The following is an 18,039-nucleotide window of genomic DNA, read 5'->3' on the forward strand; positions in this document are numbered from 1 at the left end:
AAGAAGTGAAGAAGTTGGCAGAGAATCTAATCTCTTTTCATGGATTTCATTTTGTGGACAGGAGAGCCAACAAAGTAGCAGACTTGCTGGCTAAAAAAGGGAGAAATTCATCTCAACAATTTACTAATTTTACAACAATAGCTTTTGACACTGTCAAAGCTCAAGAGATATGTAATATGAACTCAACCTCTGTATCCTTTCTTAACGAAACTAATCACACAGATTCAGTCATCGGACGTACGACTCATTCAGAGTTGATTCCACATGAGTCTGAATTTACAGATTAGTTTTTTTTTTACGGTAATATATCCGGTCATTTTCAAAAATAAATAAATTAGCTAACGGATGAGATTTTGTCAAGATAGTCCATGCGAGTAATCACTTAATGGACACATGCTATGTCATTCTACTAATAAATTAACGAGCATAATTACATTTTCCTTAAAAAAAAAAGGTAAATAAATTTTGTCATGCCTAATTTCGATCATATAAAAGAAACAACAACACATGGTGAAGAATGATTAGCTATATGTGTACTTAAGTTTGATTGGAACCAGGTACAGTCAAATCAAATAATTAATATCGATGCATTTACTACTAATCTCCCATAGTGAGTGAAGTGGATAGTAGTAGTATAATAATTAATAACCCACTTTATTTTCGGAAAATTGGTCATTTGTTCAAACATATTTAAATCATGGTTCAAATGGACGAGTAAAAATTAATATGGATGAAATAGACAAAAGGGAAATAGCAAAGATGAAACGGGATTTATCGTGGCTTAAGTTTAAAAAATAGCAAGGATGAAACTGGATGCATCTTGATATAAATTAAAAATAAGAAAAAATATCTGAAAATGGGTAGGATGAAACTGGTTACATCCCGGCTATTTTTATATTTTTGTCCATTTGAAAAATATCTTTTTAATTTTTGTCCATTTAAACAGTATCAAAATGTACAAGTCTTTTTCACCCAGAAATTGTTGATTTTGGTCTTTTTAACCAATTTTGTGTTTTATTTTCAAGATACTGAAACGGACAAATGTCTAACGGCTTCTTCAGGGAACTGCGTGCTTAATGAGTTACTACTGCTGTCAGTTCAGTAGTCCCCCCATTCTGGTCTTTAATCTCTGACCTATTTTTCAAATACTAATTGATTAATAATTACTCCTCCTATCCTATCTGTATATGATTCTGTCTTTCTTTTGTTTCACTTTTTCTTCTAAAAGGCTGCCACAAGCGCGCACCGCCCATGAAGGGTTAGTTAAGGAATCCAAACGTTTATTTGGAGTTACAAATAAACTGCGTTCAAACACCAGACCAGATCTGATCTTGGTCTTCTTAATCAAGTTCGGTCCTAAATTCAAATTTCGGATGATTAGTTGTAAAGTACGCGCAAAAGTGGAAGTGGAAATTTTAATTCTTGAAGCTTACACGGTGTTTTAAACTCGTAATACTAGTGTGGAAAATACTAATTCCAATTAATGTTACTCAAAATACTGTTAATGTGCAATGCTATGTGAAAATGGTCGATTTGAAAATCATCTTTTGTTCGGCCATTGCATTCTTAAACCAAAAACGCCAACTTCACCATGAGTTGGTGTCTTGTGATTTGTCTCGCTTAACACCACCCTGGGTTCCACCCGATCCGATTAAACGATCTCTGCTAATCTAATGGAGGATCTCAGGAACTGCGTCACATGGGATTTATCTCGCGGAACACAACCCTGGTGATTGCAGCATGAATGTTTTTAAACCTACTTGTGGCACTATAAATGTCATAAAGGCACTTATTTTTGTTGTTGTTGAGAATAAAGGCAAACTTGAAATTCTATTTCCCAATTTGATTCACTTGACACAAAAGTAGTAATGCTAAAAAAAAGATGAAGCCAATCAAATAAAAAGTACATTTTCTAGTACAAAAATTAGCACCATGGAATTTCTGAACAGGCCAATAGAAAATACCCACACGAATAAGATTATTAAAGTATTAGCAATTTGTTTTCGAGCAGTAAAATGATAATTTACTGTAATAATATAAATTTTAAATTTTGATTAGGTGAAATTATCAACGTGGCAGTGAAGCTCCTAGGAGTGTAACGTGCTGTAGAGAGCGCACACTCCACTACACCACCAACCTTTTTCAAGCAAGCGAGAAAGAGATAAATTTGAAAACACAGCATGAAATATAGCCGTTACACGACATAGATCAAACGTTTCTTAACAAATCTAACGGCCATAATTAAATAGCCGTTAATTTTTAAATTGGAATGTGCATGTGCGGACACGGTCCCGTTTTCTCGGTCTCCTCTTTTGGATCATCCTCCTCTTCTATATTTCTATTTCATTCCTTGATAAACCCCATAAGGTCAATAGCCCCCCCAGACCAAACCAGAGAGAGAGAGGTGAGGGTAGAGATTTAGGGTTCGACAGATTCGTTGGTTTCGTTCAATCCTTTTGAATGTAGAGTTATTTTTCTGATTCTTTCAGATCGAAATTCTAGTTCATAGATTAACATTACAGAGGAATTTCGACCTAATTTGTATTGAGTAATTATTGGATCTTTATAGTTTTGGGGGTTTGTTGATTTATCTGGTTCAACTAAATTTTTTGAATCTTTAAACAAAAATAAGTAAATTTTGAAGATGGGTAATAGATCAGATGAGAACAATCCATCTTTAATGAGACCAACAATGTTTCAAGGTAATAATTTCGGTCTTGTTCTTGTGTCTTTTGAATGGGCAAGAGTCGATTCGTTTAGTTGATGGATTTTAGCTGTGAAAAACCCTAAAAATTCTTGTATGGGTTTTTGCAGAAAATCTTCGAATGGGAAGTGGGAAATTCGTAGCAGAAGTAGGTCATAATCGAAGGGCTCTGAGTACTATTAACAGAAATATAGTTGGTGCTGTGCCTTTACCTTGTGCAATCAAGAAAAGAGGACTCTCAGAGTATGTTCTTGAATACCCCTAATTTTAAACTTTTCCCCAATTTCTTCTTTCGTTTGAATTGATTTTGAAATAATATTTCTTGTTTTCTTGTATAGAAATCATGGGATCTGTGATAAAAATCCTTCCGTTGCTGTGCATAGACCAATTACAAGGAAGTTTGCTACTCAAATTTCTAACCAAAACCAACCTTGTCGAGTGGTAATTTGTTTTTCTTAGAACCAAAATGTTGCCCAACAATCTCTTTGTTTTAGATTGGTTTTCCTTGGGTTTATTCAAATTTTTGCAGGAAACTAAGAAGCCAATACAGAATTCATCGATTTTGATTGAGAAAGTATCAAATAAGAAGGTCATTGTAGATGTAGATGAATATAGAGCCGATAGTTCCTTCTCCGATCCAATGTTTGTGAAGCACACTGAAGCAATTCTAGATGAAGTCGAAATCTTCGAGGATATTGACCTGATGGTATGATGACTATGTGTTTTGTGTTAAGGGTTTGTTCCTTATTTTCTTGTAGTGGCAGCAGTGTTAACAGTTCTGTAATGTAATGTTGTAGGAAGAGGAAGTTGAGATGGAGGATATTGTTGAAGAACCCATTCTGGATATTGATAGTTGCGACTCAAAGAACACACTTGCAGTTGTAGATTATATCGATGATATATATGCTCACTATAAGAAAACTGAGGTTAGTCTCACTGTTTTCAACTCTTACTTGTTTCAATTTTGGTGTGACATTGTCGGATTTTCCTACTCCATTTACTCAAACTGCACATTTGAGAATCAACTGCTTTAGTGACACTCTTCAACCTGAATACCTTCCTATGCTTTGCCCAAGTGTTCCAATTGAGAATGTATTTTACTTTTACTTGCTTTATTACTGACATCCCAGAAAACTCCAAAAGGAAGAATGCAAAATTTGGGTAATGTTAGATAGGGTAGACTTGTAAGCCTGAGGTAACTTGATTGAACCTTGCCTGTTTTGCAGAATTCTAGCTGTGTATCTCCCAACTATATGGTTCAGCAATCCGACATCAATGAGAAGATGAGGGCCATCCTAGTTGATTGGTTAATCGAGGTATACAAAATTTTTGCATGATTTTCTACTTCCTAGAAAGGGTAAATAAAACATTTGCTAAGCAATCCTACTTGGTTTGAATCTTGACAGGTGCATTATAAATTTGAGCTCATGGATGAGACATTATTCCTTATGGTTAACATTATAGACAGATTCTTAGCCCGCCAAACAGTGGAACGAAAGAAACTTCAGTTGGTTGGAATTACAGCCATGCTTTTAGCATGCAAGTATGAGGAAGTTTCAGTACCAGTTGTGGATGATCTTATTCTAATTTCTGACAAGGCTTATACAAGGAAGGAAGTTCTCGCTATGGTAAATGTTTCCCTTCTAAGTCACAGATCTCTTGTCAAGTATGCTTAGTTTTTCCCAGTTTCGACATTGTGATTCTAACACTGCATAAACATGTTTCACTTTTAAGTCACAGATCTCTTATCAAGTACGCTTAGTTTTTCCCAGTTTCGGCATTGTGATTCTAACACTGCATAACATGTTTGCAGGAGAAATTGATCGTAAATACATTACAATTCAATATGTCAGTTCCAACTTCATATGTATTCATGAAAAGATTCCTTAAAGCGGCGCAGTCTGATAAGAAGGTTCGTATAGTTAGTCTTCCATCAGATTAAACTGTTGATCCATAGTATTTTTTAACCTTTATAACTTGGATATTAACATATTTTCTGCATTTTGAACCAGCTTGAGCTTCTCTCCTTTTTCTTGATCGAGCTTTCCTTGGTTGAGTATGACATGCTTAGGTTCCCACCATCTCTGTTAGCTGCTGCAGCCATCTACACTGCTCAGTGTACTCTTAATAGGACTAGACATTGGAGTAAAACCACCGAGTGGCATACAAGTTACTCAGAAGATCAATTACAGTGAGTGATAACTTCTTCTTCTTTAACACACACTTTTAGAATTATCTTTTCATGAATAATGATCAATGCTCTCTCGTACACTGAAGTTGATTAGTGAATGATAACTCCTCCTTCCTTAACACACTTTTAGAGTTATCTTTTCATGGACACTGATCAATGCTATGCTATGCTCTGGTTTACTGAAGTAGAATTTTTGTTGAATTTTGTAGGGATTGTTCAAAGTTGATGGTTACTTTCCATCATAAAGCAGCAACTGGGAAACTCACCGGTGTACATAGGAAGTATTCCATGTACAAGTTCGGCTGTGCAGCTAAATCCCAACCGGCTCAGTTTCTTTTAGATACACACATTTGACTGCTGTAGTTATTGACGAGTGAAGACTAACTGCTATGTGAATTGGGATGTCTAGGGTGGTGAAAATGTGCAACTGAAGTTTGCTTCAGGGAAGTAATAAAATTTCTTAGTCGAAAACCTACACTTTGTGCTGATGGGTTTCTTCTGCTGTTGCCAAATACTGCTGAAACGTATCGTTATGAAGAATGTTGTATCTGTTGAAGAGAACACCTTCGATCACGTGTTATTGTTACTCGATTTTTTTTTTCATTTTCTTTTGAATTTGTCACTGAGGTTCTTTATTCTTGATAAAGAAAGCTGTCCCTGATGCTGTATTCAATCAAACTTATGCTTACACACAATTGTTCTTATGTGAATGATATAAAGTGTTTAATAATCTCTTCATTTGATGTTCATTTCATGCTGTATTCAAACTTGTGTTTACACACAATTGTTCTTATGTGAATGATATAAAGTGTTTAATAATCTCTTCATTTGATGTTCATTTCAGTAAGATACAAGCTTAATCATAGCACCATGAAGCAAATTTCTGCCCACATGACGAGGGATGATTTGAATGATCTCTCTTCAACACACATTTTGAGTATCTTGTACAAAGAAGCTTGTCGTCGTGCCCCATCTTCAGTTTAGGAAGAGTCCTTGACCAGAATTGGGGACTCTAAATCCTTAACAAGAATTCAGGGTGATGAAAGAATATCTCCAGGCTCCACCCCAATCTCTTACCATATGTAAGCCTCTCCCTGCCAAAAAATCAGCCTACTGATTGATTTGGCAGAGAACGTGAGATAATTTGAGCAACTTTACTGTTTGTAAACTTGAAATAAGCAGCAAATGAATCAGCAACCAGTCCAAAACCTTTTTTGTTTGCACCTAACTCATCTGAGTCGTCTGGATCTGACTGAAATCACTCGACTCATTTGATCCAAAAAATGTGATAGTGCTTTGATCCCATGAATCAGGGGTATTTCCAGTTAGGGGTTAGGTCTAAATCAGAGATCAAGTCAGATCCGTCTCAAAATAGAAAATAAACGGTCTCACATCTGGCTCGTAAGGTGTTAGGGATTGACTCAAATCCAGACCGCGATTCAGATGCAAACAAACATGGTGCAAGTCTACAACGGTCTCTCACAATTGACCAAGTACAATAGGTTCGGAAGGTTAAGTTATAGATTCACATCCGACCAGTTTTACAACTTTTACTTACACCTTGTTTGTTTTCTCATGGCTCATCTGACTCGCCTGGTGTTTATGGGTAAAAACTGTTTCTGCATGTTTTGGTAAATTTGGGTGTGTGGATGAGAAACGAGTCTAAACCTAAAACAAATGCACTGCACGGGAGTACTTTAGATTCGAGAGATCAATCTGTACAATCCTGGCCTAAACCAAGAAATTGTCGTTCCAGTCTTGCTTCGGTCACAAAGTGAAGGAGAAGGGTTGGTCTTAGGGAGGGAAGCGAAGAAGGTGTTGAGACCAAAATGGTTAATTCTGAAGGTGTGGCTATTTTATGACTTGTATCAGAATTTGGAGACTGGCTTGCGGAATGAAAGCTATCAGTTCTTTGTTATTTTTCTGGATATTGTGTTGGTTGTTCTCACCAAAACTTGTTATTTTGTGGAAATAGGTAAAACTATTTATACAAGTCATATTGAACGCACCCTGATCTCGTAGAAAGTGGGAGTGATTGAGTAATGGAGAAGTGGGATTGTCTGTAAATGCTAGAGACCACGTTCCTAACATGTAGGAAACTGGTTAGTTCACTACTTATTACTGCCACTAATTGTCCTGCTTTCTGACACTTTCTTATAATGGGCGTGTTGCACGCCGCACGCTGTAAACCGCCAGACCAATACCCTGATGAGCATCCCCCAGTTTGTGACATGTTTGATGTCTCGAGTGTTTTCGTGGAAATCGTGTAGCAGATTGCTACGTGTGGCAAGTCAAAGTCAAGAGACTTGCCGTAGGAAAATAACATGTAATGCTATTAGGCTTTCCTTGAATGGCTGTCTAAAACTTGCCACAGGCCTGTCAATTCCATGGCGATTTTGGACGACTGAGATTGTAGCTTATGAGAAAGGGTGGCCATTGATTATGGCTACATCCTGTTGTATAGCAAAGTGGCGCCATTGGCATAGTGGCGCTTGGCGTAGCCGTAGCGTGGCGACATGCCAGTGGCATAGCCGTCGCAGCTATTTTGGCATATTGGTGTTAGACCCGAATATGGCTCCGGCAACATTGGCCCTGTTGCTAAGTTAAACTTAAGGCCATAGGAGAATCACTTGACCTAGTTGGCATGGCGACTTTAGATAAATTAGGATTTGGCGTATCGAAATCCTAATTAGCACGTGCGCTGCGGCATGGTGGCGTGGCTGACATAGTTAGCGCATGTCAGTGGCACGATGGTGCAAGTAACGCCTGGCGTAGTCATGACCGCTAGATTTTGGCACATTGGTATTAGACCCAAATGTGGCATGGCAACATTGGCCATGTTGCCACATCAATACCAATGCTCTGGGAAACGTTACTTGGCTTGGTTGGCGTAGCAACTTTGCCTAAATTAGGGTTTTGGCAAGTGCATATGACATGTGGCATGTGGTCGTGGCGCATCGATGTTTTGTGCAAATGGTTCCATAGCCAGGCCATCATATGGAAACGGCCACAGGAGCAAGGATTGCCACGGGTGGCTATGATATGACGTCTTTATTAGGGTTTCCTGGGTCCCGCACGGCTCGTGGCATGTTGTGGGGCCCGAAGTGGCATAATTTGTGCCACGACTGGAAATTAGGGTTTAGACCATGCAAGGTCGTGTTTCTGGTTAAGATAACCACATTGAAGTCTGTTATGGCGTTGGCCACAAACAAAAGATGGGTTGACATGTAAGTGCACTATTTATGGTATGTTGCCACGTTCGGCATACTTCAGTCGCAAAGTGGCACGTCCGGCACGTTGGGCATGCACGTTTGGCATGCCAGTTAGCGCATTGGCGCAACTTTGGAAAACCAATTTGGTATTGGCACAATTTTGCTTCTCTTTTTTAATACTGCAGCAGGTTTAGAGCAACCTGATTGGTCGAAAAAAAGGGGACCGTCCAGACATGGGCGTGGCCACACTTCTGGTGTGCGTGTGGAGGGTTTGGCCACACTTCTGGTGTGCGTGTGGCGGGTATGGCCACACCTATGGTGTGCGTGTGGCGGGTTTAGAGCGACCTGATTGGTTGACAGGAAATAGGCGTCGGTCGAGCAACATGAGGTGTGGCCACTTGCAAGTGGCGCCGGCTGGCTTATGGCATGGCCACGTTTTCTTTGTTGTTGCTCCTGTTTCGCGGCTCATTTTATTCATTGTTTTCTGATTTTGGGTAGGATTTTGCACTACTAATCCATGGCGGATTAATTACCTAGCTCGCCTAGGCTTAATTTCGACAGGCATGATCTAATATGCTGCGCAGGGCGCAAAACCCTAATTTTGCAAATCAGGTTAATATTCGAATATTTGTGAATTATCACAAAATTGATTGAATTATGTGTGTTGACACATAGTTCTTTAAGTTTATTGCCAGAGAGCAGTATGCTTTCCGATTGAGTACTTTTATGCTAGGACCTTAACCTTGATACTTGGAAATTCGTTCTACTCTGCTGCGAGTGAACACAAATTGTCATGACATATCAATATTAAGGATTCTGTCGGGGAACATAGCATAATAAAAATACTCGGCAGGCTCTGCCATTAGTGAGTAATGCAACTAGGAGCTTATACACTCATTAGGCTTTATACTAGTGAACAATTCATTTAGGAGCTTGAGTTTCAACATAATATGAAGAGAGACATGGACACTCATCAGATTTTGATATATTCTCCAAATTCCCTACGGAATATAAACATATCAATGTCTACTACATCTAATGCCGGGTCAGGTAGATAGACTTTTACAATTTTCGCCCTATACTAAAAACCACCATCAACACCTGGATTTAACTGAAATCACATGACTCATCTAGATATGACCCATATGTTTATTTTTTAAGTCAGATCTAACTCATCTAGTTCAAAAATACAAGTCAATAGTTTATTCTCATGGGTCAAGAGTATTTTATTACCTGACTCAAACAGATCCGAATCAGGAGTTAGATCTAGCTCAGAACGCGAGTCAGATCTAACTCAAAAAAGCAAACAAACGGTCTAACATCTGTCTCGAGTCTCGAATTGAAGCAGGAACCGAGTCCGTTCCAGACGCTGAGTCAGCAACAAAAAAAAAATAATAATCAAGGTGCTAGTCAGTAATCGCATTTTACCATCTCTAACGTGAATTCCGGCCCAAGCCCAAGTTACAACTTGGTCGTTCATCCCATTTCGTCGCCTCATCCTAAACGAATTATAGGAGAGGCTTTATCTCTTCTTCGCTTTGCTAAAACCTCTTCAAAAACCCTAATTCATTCATTTTCTGTTATCACTCTTTGCGAGAAAAAAAAATTAAACAAAAATCTTCAAGTTGCAATTCATGGCTCTATCCAAACCGTGTTTCTTCACTCATCTGAAAACCCTAGCAAAGCCTCACCACATCCATCTTCGACAACAATATCCACCGTACTTTCTGTCTCTGCGTCTACTCTCTTTCGCAACCCCAGAAGATGCAGCTGCAGAACGTAGACGTAGAAAACGCCGTCTTCGTATGGAACCACCATCAAACTCATTACGTCAATCACAACCTCAACGTCGTCCTTTAACACCTATTTCAAACCCTAACCCTAATGCGCCAAAACTTCCTGAACATGTTTCAGTCTTGACAGGAAATCGTCTCAATCTTCATAACAAGATTCTTAAATTGGTTCGTGAAAATGATCTTGAGGAGGCTTCGTTATACACTCGTCACTCCATTTATTCCAATTGTAAACCGACTGTGTTTACTTGTAATACAGTTATGGCTGCTCTTATTCGACAATCCAAATATGCGGATTTTCTTACTCTTCATCGATTCATTACTCAAGCTGGGGTTGTTCCGAGTGTGCTAACGTTTAATTTACTTATTACTGCTTATTGTGATTGTAGAAAAACTGATACTGCATTGGAACATTATCGACAACTTATTAATAATGCCACTTTTAGTCCGTCTCCAACTACTTTTAGGATTTTAGTAAAAGGGTTAGTTGATAATTCAAAAATTGAGCAAGCTTTACCTCTGAAAGATGATATGATTGAAAAGGGTTTAAAACCTGATCCTGCTGTTTATAATTATCTATTGTTAGGACTTGTGAAAAATGGGGATTCAGATGGTGCTCTGAGTTTGTTTGAGGAGTTGAAGACGAAAATTGGGGGGTCTGTTACTGATGGAATTGTTTATGGGAATCTGATGAAAGCTTACTTTTTGAAAGGAATGGAAAAGGAAGCAATGGATTGTTATCATGAAGCTGTTGGTGAGAACTCTAGTATTAGAATGAGTGCTGTTGCTTATAATTCGATTTTAGATGCCTTGAATAAAAATGGGAAATTTGATGAAGCTTTGAATTTGTTTGACAAGATGTGCTCTGAACATAATCCTCCAATGAAGATAACTGTAAATTTAGGGACTTTCAATGTTATGGTTGATGGTTATTGTGCACAAAAGAAATTTAAGGATGCAATTGAGGTTTTCAGAAACATGGGTGAGAAAAGATGCAATCCAGATACTGTGTCGTATAATAATTTGATTGAACAGTTATGTGGGAATTCTTTGGTGGCTGAAGCTGAAGAGCTGTACAATGAGATGGGTGAAAAGGGGATTAATCCTGATGAAGTTACGTATGTTTTGCTAATGGATGCTTGTTTTCCAGAGAATCGGACGGATGATGCTAATGAGTATTTTGGGAAGCTGTTGGAATCTGGGTTGAGACCTAATTTGGTTGTTTTTAGTAAGGTTATTGATGGATTAATTGAAGCAGGGAAAATTGATGAAGCCAAGTTGTGTTTTGATCAGATGGTAGAAAGATTGAGCGCTGATATATCCTGTTTTGAATCTATGCTGAAGACTTTATGCGAGGCAGGGAAGCTCGATGAGGTACTTAAAACAATTAATGGCATGTTGAGTGATGAAAGTGTAGGTTTGAGTTCAGAGATGAAAGAATATGTATCCGGTGAACTGAGGAAAGTAGGGAGAGAGGACAAATTGGTTCAATTAATTGAGGCGAAAGAGCGAGAGAAGGAGGAGAAAGAACGGCAAAAGGCGGAAGCTGAGGAAAAAACAGCAGCAGCGGAAGCAGCAAATGCTAGGTCTAAGTTTTCCATTGGGGATTTTCTGGGTTCTAGTGACAAAGAGGGTACAGAAGAAGTTCCTCCTGCCGAGGTTGTAGAAGAAGTTCCTGCTGCGGAGGCCGTAGAAGAAGTTACTGCTGCTGAGGTCATAGAAGACTCCACTAATGGTGCTAACTTAGGTAATGAAGTGAAGACAGGAGACAAAGGATGGGTCGAGCAGGTAGTTGCATGATAAACTATGGTTCTCTTGATTCCTTGCAAATAATTATGAGCATAGGTTGCCGTTTTAGTTCTCTCATATTTTATGGAAACTGCACCATGTACACCACAATCTTAGGGTTCTGTTACTTTTGGAAACTGCTCCCTTTGTAGGAAGAGCCACCAATTAGTTTTCCTTTTGCAGCTGTGCATCACACCATGTAGTCATCTTTTAAAAGCTTAAACAGCTGTTTCTCTAAATTTAGCCTTATTTTTTAAGAACATTGGATGGGATGAAAATTTCTGAACCAATGTAGCCCAAGTACAAAAAGATTTTTGGTCAATTTAAAGATTCTGTGAGCAGTGCAGAAGGATATATAATAAATATAAAAAGATAAATACGATTTCTGTTGTGTCTGGAATACCCCTCATTCAGTCCGAATCAGGATTATACCTTAAAAAAATTAAATATGGGAATGATAAGGCATATTGATGTTATAGTGCCCACCAGCTTTATGTGATTCTTCACAAGTTTGTTTGAAAATTTCAAACTTATCTGAACGTTGGAGGTATCGATCAGCAAAAGAAGTAGTTGAAGTCGTGGAAATGTAGAAATTTTAGCATATCATAAAAATATTGGAGTTCTGGACTCTCAGAGGTGGATAGCGCTGAAAGAATATACTATCAGTTTATCTGATCTTTTAATCATCCATACATGATTATTTCTTGACTTTTTGTGCCTCGCATATCTAGCGTTCAAAGGCCGAGAACAAATTACATTCTTGGAAAAGCCCAGCTATGCTCTAATTTTTGTCTGTTCAGGTTACTTATGGTTGCGGAAGTACTCCACTGACATACATTTTCCTAAATGCTAACTGATAATGCCATGGTCTTGCGCGGTGCTAGCTTTAAGCCCTTTCCTTGCAATAATATTTGGTATACGCAGAACTTCTGGTACAAGGTTATGATTCGTTGAGTACAGAAGAACTGATTCCTTGAGCACAGAAGAACTACTGCCAAAGATAACTTAAAACCATGACTTTCAATCCCCAAAATCCAGTAATTCTTACATATAATAAATAACTCACTAATGCATGTCAGTCACACTTTATCTAAACTTTAGAAACAAAAACTTAAACATCAATCTTTTTCAGCACATTCACATAGGTATAACTGGAGAACGACACGAACAGCTTCCTGAACCTGAAGAAATGATACCACAATCAGTGCATATTGAAGCGAAAAAAAAAGGAGTTTAGCTTTATCAGACTATTATGATCACTTGGGTGAAAATAACAATGACCTTCAACTTTGAAACTGGGATCGATGCGGTATAACCGAGTGGCTGAAAAGTTCAAACGCATTTTTGTCCGCATATACAGTGGTGAACAAAACCAAAATTTTTACTAGGGGATCATCCTCGGGATTGAAACTTAGGATGGCAGGGTTATTTTTACCCATGTACAAGTGGGTAGATAATCAAACTCCCAATGGCTGCTTTCATACAAAGGTCGTAGACAGAAAGAAAAAGAAAAAAAAAAGAGAGAGAGAGAGAGGAATATGCACCATATCCACTGGCTCTGGTGTTGTGCCATTGCAAGAAAGCTTTTACGTGGATGCCCATTAATCAAGCAGCACATTTGTTGCTTTGGGTAACAGCTGGTACATAGTAAGGACATCCAGATATCCACCGGTCCACTATATTTACGTAGCATGCTCACACTTACCTAAAAATAAATCAGCAACACTCATAATGCTACCAAAGAAAATCCTCGGGTAATAGAAATAGTCAAGGGTTCAGGTGTAGTTAGAAATCGTAACAGCTGTAGCATAGTAATGTGAAACTTGGAGAACGAAAATTCAGGAGTGAAAAACTTACAAGCTCCCAAGCTTCGATACTTCTTTGTGGTCTCACGCAAGAGCATTCTGTTCAATTGGTTCCAGTTAAATAAAGTCAATCCCATAAACATGAATGATACTTGTTAAGTAATAAAGTGTCTAAAGCTACGGAATGACCATTTCATCTACGATTCTTCAATAATCACAATAAGTCGAAAACCATATACTGTGAAGACTTGAAGAGCAATCTCATAACCTCAGTCTATAACGACTACATTTTGACTAATATTATTGAAAATCCGTAACGTTGGGTGACATCAACAAGAGTGAACTAAAGCTTTTCCTAAGTTTAGGAACTGTAGCTAATTGAGGATTAACCAACTAAAGTTACTAATTATCAATTTAAACAGAAAATTAGAAATAAACTTACAGTATTCCAAGATGTACATCACGGTGATTCTGATGCCTAGAAACTCCATAGCAGTCGAAAGTAATCAACTAGATGCCACAAATATAAGAATGTAAATGAGATGTGTGTAATACTCTAATTATATGCGATCGATTTTGAAGTTCTACCATTGTGATTCTGATTATATTAAAAAGGCTCCATAAGTGAACAGTAAAAGTAGCATCTGAATCAAATTACATACAGTAAAACTTACCAAGTCAATGGCTTGACTTGCAATTTCCTTTTTAATAATCTCTGCCAGCAAGCTCTGGCTCCAAATATGGTTGAATCCATCCTATTAATGATACCAAACAACTAATTACCAAATGGTGACCTGAGTCTGATCCTTATTACATGATGATGTAAACATTAAGTACTTAGGTTGCACAGGAATACTATTGTCACCTGTAAATCTGGATGATCTAAGATCTTGACTTGTTCTGGTCCAACCTGTAAATGTTGTTCAGAAAATTGACCATTTATTCTATATTGTTGTATTTTGATTTGAAATCAAGTGTAAAACCAAGAGAAGAATGAAGCATCACCTTTAGTGAAGCACAAGCTTGATAAAGTTCTTCCTTTCTAGTATCCCCCTTGCCATCAGCATTACCTGCAAAAGTAAGGCAAATTAGATTTTTAAGGAGTAAGGGTTACTAGTAATTACAAATAGGGTTGTCAATTTAACCATGGTGAGTCTTGCTCTTATACTCATATCAAGGCAAAACATATTTCTAAGAAATTGAATGCACGGTGCAGTTCTTAGTTCATAATGATCCATATATGGTACAGTTTCAGTAATGCATTTGATATTTGTTATCAGGGCATCTTTTTGAATTCAACTTATACAGAAATCTGACTAGTGAAATTTGGCTTAAAGAATCCAAGTTTCATCAGATAAACAGACATAACAAAATTACTTGTGTTTTTCTTAATGTCACTTTCCTCCAAATGCAAGAGGCATCGCCAGATGTTTATAATTTATTATATAGAACTGACTTGATTACTGTCATACCTGTCGACATGCATAAGATGTGAACATTATTGCCTTGTGAAGTCAAATACAGAATGGTTGGCGAAAAGAACCTGAAAAGTGCTATATTTCGATTTAAGATTCTGTTAAAGTGAAAATTATAATAGACAAAAATTTTGATTTACAAAAAAGAGAAGACATGTAAATGTTGCTACATAGAACAACAGATTGTACCAGTAACCAACTGGCCATATATCATAGCAAATAGACGATCAATCTGAAAACAACATTGCGACTGACTGATTATAAAGCATAACAAACAGACAACCAATCCAGAAATAGAATTTAGGTGCAATACAAGTCATGTGTATGAAACTAGTGAGTAGCTTAATTAAAAAAACCTCCTCACTCCTAAACGTGTCATGAGTATTTTTAATAGACCTGATAACTATATGACAAGTCACTGAAAGAAACAAGATGTGAATTCACATTAGTGAGAGCAAAGAGGCTCAACATCCTAAGCAGTCATTGAAGAGAGCTTCGACAAATTAGTGATTGCATGATGAGATATGGTTGCTATCACCGGTCCCAAGACTATGTATACCATTCAGGCTCATATGTAGCAAACAAACTAGACTGTTGACTCGAAAACAAGTTACAAAATTCAAATGTAATGAAAAACATATGAATAGTTCTGGTCCAGATAGAATATGCGCATGGAATCTGGGTCAAGCAGCCAAACTTACTACTTATATGCAGAAAAATTAGCAATCCAAATACATGTTGAAATAGTGAGAAAGCTCACATTGACTCGTCATCTGGGTGTGCAACAACCAGCAAGATGTTTCTTTTACGAACAGCTTCGCCTATGTGAAACGATTGTGCAAAACGTTTAATTAACAATACATGTAAGAAGCACGAAAGTGCAATATATGCAGAAGATATTAACTCATCACTCACCTTCAGAGAAAAATGCGGCCTTAGGTGATGAAGAATAAAATATTTTGCACAGCGAAACTACCCACAGTAAAATTAGAGCGATGGCTATAAGAATTAAAGCCATCTACCGTGTACCTGACACATTAAAAACTTCACCATAAGCATGTTTGGGATACAATTTTCACATGGCAAACGTAAAAAGGAGGAAAGCAGTGATTCAAGATGTCAATGTGAACATTTATATTCCGAGAACGTCTTAAGCACACAAATTATTACGCAAAGAAGAATCATTGAGCAAGTTATTATTCGATTTTTTACAAAAGCGAAATAAAAGTAGAGTTTTATTGCAGTAATCATATCCACTAAAAGGGCAGTAAATAATTATTGTTGCTTCAATACCAAGAAGAAATGTTGCTTGACTCACAAACAAAACACACATTAAGAAGTAGAATTGTTGGTTGAATCACATGAAAGTCACTTGACCCACCATATACAAGCAGAGTGTGCAGCAAACAAGGACCACCTTCAGTGTATGCAAATTACCAATACAAGTTGAGCTCTGTATCTAATACCCAAGCTACAGTAGATGCTTTATCGCAATAATCCATGGGTCATTAGAGACCCATTTTTGGTTGCCCAAGTTAGGCTAATATGATAGCTTACTGCACCTGAAAGAGTTCCGAGTACTCTTCATTAGCATACCATATCAGTAAGTTACTGTCAATAACTTTTCCACGTGGCATTTGCACCCAAGTTCTAGTTGATGCTCTATTATACAAGTTCAGTAACTTCAGCTCAGACATATGAAGCCATGTAAAATACCACATTATTGTTAAAGACACATAGGCTAAACACTTCTCTATCCAAAAATCATCACTTAGGTAATTTCACAAACAAATGTGAGCACAAACAAGGACTAGTTGTAAACATAAGAATCTTAGGAAAGAATATGATTCTTCTTAAATTAAACCTAATTCGTAAAGAAAAAACTAAGTAAAATCCCTATCGATTCATCGACGGAAAACTGAGTAAAATTTCCACTGTATCTCTGCATCCCATCTCAATCTGAATCCAATTCAAGCCACGAGAAGAAAAATAATAAGAAAGACTAATTTAAGAAAAATTACCTGATTTTGAAATTCAAACTCTTAGGGGTTAGTCGTGGGAGAGTTTGAGAGATTTTAATGTATTTAAATCTCTAGGGATTTAGAGGGAGTGTGAGAGAGTCTAGGTAATTTGGGGGTTTAACCCAAACTCCCCAGAAATCTCTTGTTTTTTGAGAGATTTTGTCCAAGCACAAAAACATCATGAAACTCCCTCAAACTCCCCCAAATTATAAACTCCCTATGACTCTAGTGTTTTACGATTAACAGGGAGTTTAAAAGATTCTAATCAAATCTCTCACCACTAAGAGGGGATTTACTAACTCCATTAAAATCTCTCAAACTCTCCCACGACTAACCCCCTTAAATTTGAGGACGATGAAGAATAATGGACTTCTGTAACGGTGTTTCTATTTCTAGATTTAAGAAGAGGGAGAAGGATGAAGAACTACCAGAAATTTTTGAATCAGTGGCCGTTGATTTTCTTACAAAATGATTCACAAACAACCGATTTCACATGAGCGCGACCAACCCACCCAAAAGTGCCCCCAGCTAGTTTCTTTGGGAGACGGGTTTTAATGAATGTTTGTGTAGAACTGTTGTTTCTTCGTGTCACAGACTCACAATCCTTAATAATTACGAGGAAGTAACCCGTCTTACGCACCAGGTGGCGTCCTTCTTGCTTTGCTGGTTAGTATGTTCTTTTATCTCATTCAATGAGACAGTAGATTGGCAGAAGAAAAAAGAAAAATTAAGAAATAGTTAGAGAGCAAATTAGTATAGCATCACTCGTTGTTTGATCATGGTGAGAGTTTTTTGTTTTTTGTTTTATTTCATTCAAATCATATGATGTTGTAAGCCACTTTGTTTTTTTAGACTGGTGGTATAACCATACATGACTGATCGGTAACATATATCATCACAAACTGGAAAGTTATATAACAGATCTCATAAACAAATTTACCATCATTTCACGGAATAGAAACAGTAAAAATGGCTGAAGTTAATGTATGTAATGAGTTTTCAAAAACTTGCCTCCTTGGACAACCCACCAGCAACGTTTTCAATGAAAGA

General features: G+C 37.5%; 3 protein-coding genes across 5 annotated transcripts; 2 read left to right on the forward strand and 1 right to left on the reverse strand.

Annotated features, from left to right (window-relative positions):
- The first annotated feature begins 2,378 nt into the window (after positions 1-2,378).
- On the forward strand, positions 2,379-5,625 carry LOC113332754 (G2/mitotic-specific cyclin-2-like). Its single transcript, XM_026579267.1, has 10 exons — positions 2,379-2,702; positions 2,815-2,947; positions 3,043-3,145; positions 3,234-3,410; positions 3,502-3,630; positions 3,931-4,020; positions 4,111-4,332; positions 4,518-4,616; positions 4,717-4,895; positions 5,105-5,625. Exons 1-10 carry the CDS (start codon positions 2,645-2,647, stop codon positions 5,247-5,249), a joined length of 1,335 nt encoding a protein of 444 aa, XP_026435052.1. The 5' UTR covers positions 2,379-2,644; the 3' UTR covers positions 5,250-5,625.
- A 3,997-nt stretch (positions 5,626-9,622) lies between these two features.
- On the forward strand, positions 9,623-11,966 carry LOC113333140 (pentatricopeptide repeat-containing protein At3g49240, mitochondrial-like). The gene has a single exon (XM_026579644.1). The coding sequence runs from the start codon at positions 9,742-9,744 to the stop codon at positions 11,698-11,700; it is 1,959 nt and encodes a 652-aa protein (XP_026435429.1). The 5' UTR covers positions 9,623-9,741; the 3' UTR covers positions 11,701-11,966.
- Positions 11,967-12,572: 606 nt separating this feature from the next.
- LOC113332652 (probable N-acetylglucosaminyl-phosphatidylinositol de-N-acetylase) lies at positions 12,573-17,528 on the reverse strand. 3 transcript variants are annotated; one of them, XM_026579173.1, is made up of 11 exons: positions 17,418-17,528; positions 15,884-15,997; positions 15,729-15,789; positions 14,966-15,036; positions 14,499-14,563; positions 14,359-14,403; positions 14,168-14,248; positions 13,936-14,003; positions 13,546-13,592; positions 13,233-13,393; positions 12,573-12,869 (listed from the first exon to the last, which is right to left on the reverse strand). In XM_026579173.1, the coding sequence occupies exons 2-10, from the start codon at positions 15,984-15,986 to the stop codon at positions 13,371-13,373; spliced, it is 564 nt and encodes a 187-aa protein (XP_026434958.1). In that variant the 5' UTR covers positions 15,987-15,997; positions 17,418-17,528; the 3' UTR covers positions 12,573-12,869; positions 13,233-13,370. The 3 variants fall into 3 exon arrangements, with proteins under 3 accessions (XP_026434958.1, XP_026434959.1, XP_026434960.1); XM_026579174.1 differs by lacking the exon at positions 17,418-17,528 and adding an exon at positions 16,350-16,424; XM_026579175.1 differs by lacking the exon at positions 17,418-17,528 and having other exon boundaries at positions 15,884-16,005.
- Between the last annotated feature and the right edge of the window lie 511 nt (positions 17,529-18,039).

The sequence above is a fragment of the Papaver somniferum genome, unplaced genomic scaffold (assembly GCF_003573695.1).
Source record: "Papaver somniferum cultivar HN1 unplaced genomic scaffold, ASM357369v1 unplaced-scaffold_132, whole genome shotgun sequence".
Taxonomy (NCBI): Eukaryota; Viridiplantae; Streptophyta; class Magnoliopsida; order Ranunculales; family Papaveraceae; genus Papaver; species Papaver somniferum.

What these genes read in the sequence shown, in the direction of transcription:
- LOC113332754 (XM_026579267.1), top strand. Translation starts at nt 2,645, where the DNA reads ATGGGTAATAGATCAGATGAGAACAATCCATCTTTAATGAGACCAACA. An exon ending in AAGAAAAGAGGACTCTCAGA is followed by an intron (nt 2,948 to 3,042) that starts GTATGTTCTTGA and finishes TTTCTTGTATAG; the next exon opens with AAATCATGGGATCTGTGATA. An exon ending in CGGCGCAGTCTGATAAGAAG is followed by an intron (nt 4,617 to 4,716) that starts GTTCGTATAGTT and finishes ATTTTGAACCAG; the next exon opens with CTTGAGCTTCTCTCCTTTTT.
- LOC113333140 (XM_026579644.1), top strand. Translation starts at nt 9,742, where the DNA reads ATGGCTCTATCCAAACCGTGTTTCTTCACTCATCTGAAAACCCTAGCA.
- LOC113332652 (XM_026579173.1), bottom strand. Translation starts at nt 15,986, where the DNA reads ATGGCTTTAATTCTTATAGCCATCGCTCTAATTTTACTGTGGGTAGTT. An exon ending in AAGCTTGTGCTTCACTAAAG is followed by an intron (nt 14,404 to 14,498) that starts GTGATGCTTCAT and finishes CAACATTTACAG; the next exon opens with GTTGGACCAGAACAAGTCAA. An exon ending in GATGTACATCTTGGAATACT is followed by an intron (nt 13,593 to 13,935) that starts GTAAGTTTATTT and finishes CCAATTGAACAG; the next exon opens with AATGCTCTTGCGTGAGACCA.